The sequence below is a fragment of the Propithecus coquereli genome, unplaced genomic scaffold (genome assembly GCF_000956105.1).
Source record: "Propithecus coquereli isolate 6110/MARCELLA unplaced genomic scaffold, Pcoq_1.0 Scaffold119, whole genome shotgun sequence".
Classification (NCBI taxonomy): domain Eukaryota; kingdom Metazoa; phylum Chordata; class Mammalia; order Primates; family Indriidae; genus Propithecus; species Propithecus coquereli.
In genome coordinates this window covers 2,881,861-2,888,729 of record NW_012135969.1, presented here as the reverse complement: position 1 = coordinate 2,888,729, position 6,869 = coordinate 2,881,861, and the positions used below count along the sequence as shown (strand labels likewise).

The window sequence follows — 6,869 nt, the reverse complement described above, 5'->3', positions numbered from 1 at the left end:
GTTGGGAGGCCTTCTCTCCTCAGCTGCAGCTACCTGGATGTCTACGGACCCCTTCCTGCCGGGGCTGTTTTATACCCTTGGAATGAGGGGCTCACACTGGAAAGCCATTGTGGGCTGGTGTCGATGTTTACACTCAGCCCCAGAGGAAGCTGCTAATTAATTTGTAATTGGGTTTCCAATAAGGAGTTCCTCTCCTCATAAAAGAGGCCAAACTTGTCATTTGGCTAAAGCAGGACTCTGGGCTTCCTGTCATTGATCACCAGGGGAGAGCTTCCAGACACATCTTCAAAGCGTCAGCCCCAGGTCTGGGCCCTCATTACCAGGGCAGGGCTGCAGGCAACCATGGCCCGCCTGGGCCCATTGCACCCCGCCTACTCTGGCCCTGAAAAAGCCACAGGTCTGGGGGCAGCCGCTGCCATAATGAGAGCATTCCCCGTGGGAAGAGGCCTGGCCCCTTAATGAGGAAATGTGTGGGTGACAGAAGCTGCTCTGATCATAAATCCAGGCAGAAAGGAAAAGGAACCTCAGAGGTTTCCTAACACACATGACCACCTACCAAGGTGAAGAAAATAATTATCAGGGAGGACAGAATGAACTGAAGACACCGAGAGATTGCTTCTCGGCCTTTTGGCTAAGATCAAGTGTAGTATCTGTTCTTATCAGTTTAATATCTGATACGTCCTCTATCCGAGGACAATATATTAAATGGATTCTTGGAGCAGGGAGATGGAATAGGAGCTTGCTCCGTCGACTCCACGCATCGACCTGGTATTGCAGTACTTCCAGGAACGGTGCACCCCTCCGAAAGAAAATTTAAAAGACAGACAGAAAGCCTAAGAATCAGGAATATCTTTCCAGCTGGACCTTCCTCTGGGAAAAGCAGATCTATACCATGAACATTTCCAGGAGGCAGATGCTCTGTCTTGACCTCCTCCGGATCCTCCACTGATCGTCGCTGCGCCATATACAGAGTTGCCGAGTGCTCCATTATTGTTTGTGGAACTGACGGACATAGAACAGTTGGAACAGGCTCTACTTTTACTCTCTGCAGTGGCAGGCAGGGAGGGCTCATTTCAGGACCGCAGAGCATGGAAGCCATGTGAACCCCCTCCCTTGAGAAGGGACACTCTGCAGCCCTGGGATGAGTTAAGCCAGGAGATGGGGGGCAGGTGTCCCCAATTATAGAAGCCCTGGGCAGTGACCTAAGAAAGCAACATTCAAGAGCAGTGGTTTTCAGTCCTGGCTGCAAACACTGTGAGCTCACACCCTTCGTGTGTAGTGTGGGTATGTTATACAGCCACTATTTATTCACTAATCTTCTCAGTATAATGTTGGCATATAAGTACTTATCTCATATTTCACATAATTCCCAGAAGTGTCGGTAAAGGGGCAGGAAATGGAAAATGCCACCCAGCCCTTTCATTGCTTAAGAAAAGTCAGGATATAGATGCTGCCTGTGAATTGCCTTGTGGCCTTGGCAAAGTCACTTTGCCCTTCCGGGCCTCAGTTTCCTCGTGCAGATTGAAAGGGTTGGATGAAATAATCTCGCAATTTGATCTTCTGCAACAACTGTAGATCCTTGTACCTTGTCTGGATTGCCCGTTTAGGGAAGACAGCAGCTCAGATGGAAGGAGGGTGACGACAATACCAGCTGCATGGAATGAGACTCTTCAGGCCACCCTCAAAATCATAGCCAGCGCCTACTGAATATATAGAAGTGCCAGGCACGGTGCTGGGTGCTTGGCATTAATTTGCCCATTCACTTCTTTCCCCAAAAAAGCTATAAGATAATCACTATTGTATTAGTAATAAGATGTATCGGTGGTTTTTACAGTGTGTTTCCCAGATGAGCAGTGTCAGCATCACTCAGAAACATGTTAGAAATGCAACTTTTCAGACTCATCCCAGATCTGCTCGAGCAGGTGGGGCCCAGCAATCTGTGTTTAGCAAGTCCTACACGTGGTTTCGAGAACCACAGAGGTAGAGGAGGATATAGGGTTCAGTTCCAGACCACCGCGATAAAGTGAATATTGCATTAAGCAAATCACACAAAGTTTTTTGTTTCCTAGTGCATATAAAAGTTATATGTACACTATTCTGTAATCTGTTAAGTGTGCAATAGCACTATGTCCAAAAAAACAATGACATGTCTTAATTCAAAAATACTTTATTGGCCGGGCACGGTGGCTCACGCCTGTAATCCTAGCACTCTGGGAGGCCGAGGCGGGTGGATTGTTTGAGCTCAGGAGTTCGAGACCAGCCTGAGCAAGAGCAAGACCCCGTCTCTACTAAAAATAGAAAATAAATTAATCGGCCAACTAAAAATATACAGAAAAAATTAGCCAGGCATGGTGGCGCATGCCTGTAGTCCCAGCTACTCGGGAGGCTGAGGCAGAAGGATCGCTTGAGCCCAGGAGCGTGAGGTTGCTGTGAGCTAGGCTGATGCCATGGCACTCACTCTAGCCCAGGCAAAAGAGTGAGACTCTGTCTCAAAAAAAAAAAACAAACAAACAAAAATACTTTATTGCTAAAAAATGTTAACAATCATCTGAGTCTTCAACAAGTTGTAATGTTTTTGCTGGTGGAGGGTCTTGACTCAGTGTTGGTGGCTGCTGACTGGTCAGGGTGGTGGTCGTTGAAGGTTGGAGTGGCCACAGCAATTTCTTAAAATAAGAAAACATTGAAGTTTGCCACATCAATTGATTCTTCCTTTCACAAAAGATTTCTCTGTAGCACATGATGCTGTGTGGTAGCCTTGTACCCACAGTAGGACTTCTTTCAAAATTGGAGTCAATCCTCTCAAACCCTGCCGCTGCTTTACCAACTAAGTTTCTGTAATATTTAAGTCCTTTGTTGTCATTTCAACAATGCTCACAGCATCTTCACCAGGAGTAGTTTCCAACTCGAGAAACTGCTTTCTTTGCTCATTCATGAGAAGCAACTCCTCATCCGTTCAAGTTTGATCATGAGATTGCAGCAATCCAGTCACATCTTCAGGCTCCACTTCTAATTCTAGTTCCCGTACGATTTCTATCATATCTGAAGTTACTTCCTCCACTGAAGTTTTGAACCCCTCGAAGTCATCCATGAGGGTTGGAATCAACTTCTTCCAGACTCCTGTTAATGCTGATATTTTGACCTCCTCCCATGCATCACGAATATTCTTAATGGCATCTACCATTCTAGATGCCATTCAAAGTATTTACTTTGATCCTTTCAAAGTAAATAGAAAACAGGTTTTCTATTTACCTTGCCCAGATCCATCAGAGGAATCACTGTCTGTGTCAGCTGTACCCTTACAAAATTTATTTCTTAAATAATAACGCTTGAAATTCAAAATTACTTCTTGATCCATGAGCTGCAGAATGGATGTTGTATTAGTAGGCATTAATCTCCTTGTAGATCTCCATCAGAGCTCTTGGGTGACCAGGTGCATTGTCACTTGATGAGTAGTAATGTTTTGAAAGGAATCTTTTTTTCTGAGCAGTAGGTCTCAACACTAGGCTTAAAATATTCATTAAACCATGCTGTAAGCAGATGTGCTGTCATCCAGGCCTTGTTGTCCCATTTATAGAGCACAGGTACAGTAGATTTAGCATAATTCTTAAGGGCCCTAGGATTTTTGGAATGGTAAATGAGCACTGGCTTCAACTTTAAGTCACCAGCTGCATTAGCCCCTAACAAGAGAGTCAGCCTGTCCTTTGAAGCTTTGAAGCCGGCCATTGACTTCTTTCTAGCTATGAAAGTCATAGATGGCATCTTTTTCTAACGAAAGGCTGTTTCATCTGCATTGAAAATCTGTTGTTTAGGGTGGCCACCTTTATCAATGATCTTAGTTAGAACTTCTGGATAACTTGCTGTAGCTTCTACATCAGCACTTCCTGTTTCACTTTATACTTTTATGTCAAGATGTGTCTTCTTTTCTTAAACCTCATGAACAAAACTCTGCTAGCTCCAAACTTTTCTTCTGAAGCTTTCTCACCTCTCTTGAAGAGAGTTAGGGCCTTGCTCTGGATTCAACTTTTGCTTAAGGGAATGTTGTTGCTGGTTTGATCTTCTATCCAGGCCACTAAAACTTTCTCCGTATTAGCGATAAGGTCATGTATCGCTTTCTTATCATTCCTGTATTCACTGGAGTAGCACTGTTAATTTCCTTCAAGAACTTTTCCTTTGCATTAACAACTTGGCTACCATTTGGCACAAGAGGCCTATGCTTTCCTCATTAAGCTTAATCATGTCTAGCTTTTGATTTAAAGGGAGAGATGTGTGACTCTTCCTTTCACTCAAATATTAATATTTAGAGGCCATTGTAGCCTTAATAATTGGCCCAGTTTCCATATTGTGTCTCAGGGAATAGGGAAACCCAAGGAGAGGGAGAGAGATGGAGGAATGGCTGGTCGGTGGAACAATCGGGACACCCACACTTATCGATTAAGTTCACCATCTTTTATGGGCACTGTTCATGGCCCCCCAAAACAATTACAATAGTAACATCAAAGATGTTGACCCTGTCATCCCAAGGGTCACACTTGGCCAATCATCCCCCATTCATCCACCCAAGAGTCACCCTCTGAACTCCACAGAGACTCAAACCAACAACACCAGAACAGTATAAGTGAGGCGTCAGGAGGCAGAGCAAATGCGTTTTATTGTTCCACCAGCAGGAGCCCTCTATTGCATTTCAGAACCCACTGGAACAGCACCCAGAAGGAATACCTGGCCCAGGAGGCAGCCTAAAAACAGTGACCCTGGCACCCATTGAAATGATGAGGAGTGGAGGCCTTCGGGGTAGCCAGCCTTAGTGACAGGCTCTGAGAAACGTAAGGTGTGTGTTTGCAGTGAGCCTTCCCAGGGCTAGACTCTGGGCCTGGGCTCTGTGCCAAGAGAGGGGATTAGGCCATAAGGGTTAGGGTTGAGAAAATGCCAGGTCTGTGTCCTCGAGATGATGGCCATGGCCTTCTGGGTCAGCCATTCTCAGAACCGGCCCCCCGGGCAGGGCACACAAATAGGGCGGGGGCTGCAGGTTGTGTGGACCGTGCTGGGACCACAGGAGGCCACAGGAAGACAAGGGAGGCACGACTTGGAGGGCGAGCTGTCAGGGGCACACGGGTTACAGGGCAGCCTAAGAGAAAAAAAGAGGCAGATTTCTGTGGTTTTCCAGTTGCTGTTTTCAACTCAGAGCAGATCCCAGAATATGCAAACAGAAAGTCACTTTAAAAATCACCCAATTCTGCCCCTTGTTTTACCAAAGGGGAAACAGAGACCCAGAGAGGAAAGGGGGCTTGCCGGAGTCACGTGGTGAGTTTGTAACAAGTCCAGAGCTCCTGACTCCAAATGCTGGGCTCTTCCCAGGCACCCTGCTGTCTGTCCCCAGAACTCTGTAGATGAGTTCAGAAGAAGAGAACACGCCGTGATACTCACTTGCTGTCCTCACTCTCCAGCAGGCCCCGGTACGTGTTGATCTCGCACTCCAGCCGGGCCCGGACGTCCAGCAGCACCTGGTACTCCTGGTTCTGCCGCTCCAAGTTGGCCCGGATCTCAGCCAACTGGGACTCCACGCTGGTGATCATGCACTGCACCTGCGACAGCTGGGTGCCATAGCGGGCCTCTGTCTCCGCCAGAGTGGATTCCAAAGCATCTCTCTGTGAGGACACAGGTGATGCAGGCAGGAAATAGGTTAGAGGTCGAGAAGGAGCAAGGAAGATCCATCTGGCTCTCAGCGAGGCCTCAAACTCCAGGAATGGAGGCTCAGAGAATCACTTCAAGCTAGGATGAGCCACAATCAGACATCTCATTTGAGATGAGCCCATTAGCCCCTGCAGCTTCCCTGATCTAGAGAGTGTCTCCCTATTAATGTCATCTCTGAGTAACTGATAATTACTCGGAAGACGCATCTGCTTACACATATAGAGGAGCTACTGCCAAGACATGCCAGTTGCTGCAGGCCGCTTGTCTTTCACCGCTGGGGCATCTGTGATTGGGGCTGGGCCCTCATTCCCTCTTCCCTGCCCTGATGCTCAAGAACTTGAACCCTGGAGCCTGCCTGCGTGGTCAGAGCATGGAATCTGGGAGCACCTGTGCTTCTAGGCTTGGTCCAGCAGCAGCTCCCCGCCCCACCTCAAGGCTCACCATGCTGTGCTGGGCCTGCAGCTCGATCTCCAGGGCATTGACCGTGCGTCTCAGCTCGACAATCTCTGCCTGGCAGGACTGCAGCTGCTCGGAGCTGGACACCACCTGCTTGTTCAGCTCCTCAGTCTGAAACACACACACAGAGGACCTGCTCAGGAGCACTAGGGACTCAGACTCAGAGATCTACAGAGGCCAGTGAGAACCCCGAGCCCAGAAGGACCTTCCAGATCACCCAGTCCAACCCATTCGTTTCACACCAGAGGACATTGTTGCTTCAAGGACAGCCACCTGCGCAAGGTTGCCCAGCAAAGTTGAAAGAGGACTGGGACTCAAACTCAGGTTTCTCGATTCAAAGCCCCAGGGTCATTTCCGTGTGACCCACAGTGTTGCACTGTTGCTCCGACTATTTCCAGGTGCCTACCTGGGTGTCAAACCAGTCTTCAGCATCCCGGCGGTTATTCTCCACCAGGGTCTCATACTGGCACCTCATCTCATCCAGCACTCGATTCAGGTCAACAGGTGGGGCAGCGTCCACCTCGACGTTGAGCCGGTCACCAAGCTGGCAGCGCAGTGAGTTCACTTCCTGTGGTACAGACCAGGGTCAGCACTCACTTTCCCAGCTGCTGCCTCCCCCTGCTCTCCTCCCCATGCTCACCTGCTCCCCATGCTCACCTGCTCCCCCAGGCACACCTGCTCCCCCAGGCTCACCTGCTCCCCCATGCTCACCTACTCCCCCAGGC

At 48.4% G+C, this 6,869-nt stretch overlaps 1 protein-coding gene across 1 annotated transcript in view; it reads right to left on the bottom strand.

Annotated features, from left to right (window-relative positions):
- Positions 1-4,613: 4,613 nt before the first annotated feature.
- Positions 4,614-6,869, bottom strand: part of LOC105823209 (keratin, type I cuticular Ha5) — a 4,434-nt gene continuing 2,178 nt past the window's right edge. Inside the window, exons 4-8 of the mRNA XM_012660361.1 lie at positions 6,551-6,712; positions 6,130-6,255; positions 5,422-5,642; positions 4,970-5,122; positions 4,614-4,861 (exon numbers count right to left, since the gene is read on the bottom strand). Coding sequence (XP_012515815.1) covers positions 4,975-5,122; positions 5,422-5,642; positions 6,130-6,255; positions 6,551-6,712 — 657 coding nt within the window. The 3' untranslated portion in view covers positions 4,614-4,861; positions 4,970-4,974. The remainder of the gene's footprint in view (positions 4,862-4,969; positions 5,123-5,421; positions 5,643-6,129; positions 6,256-6,550; positions 6,713-6,869) is intronic.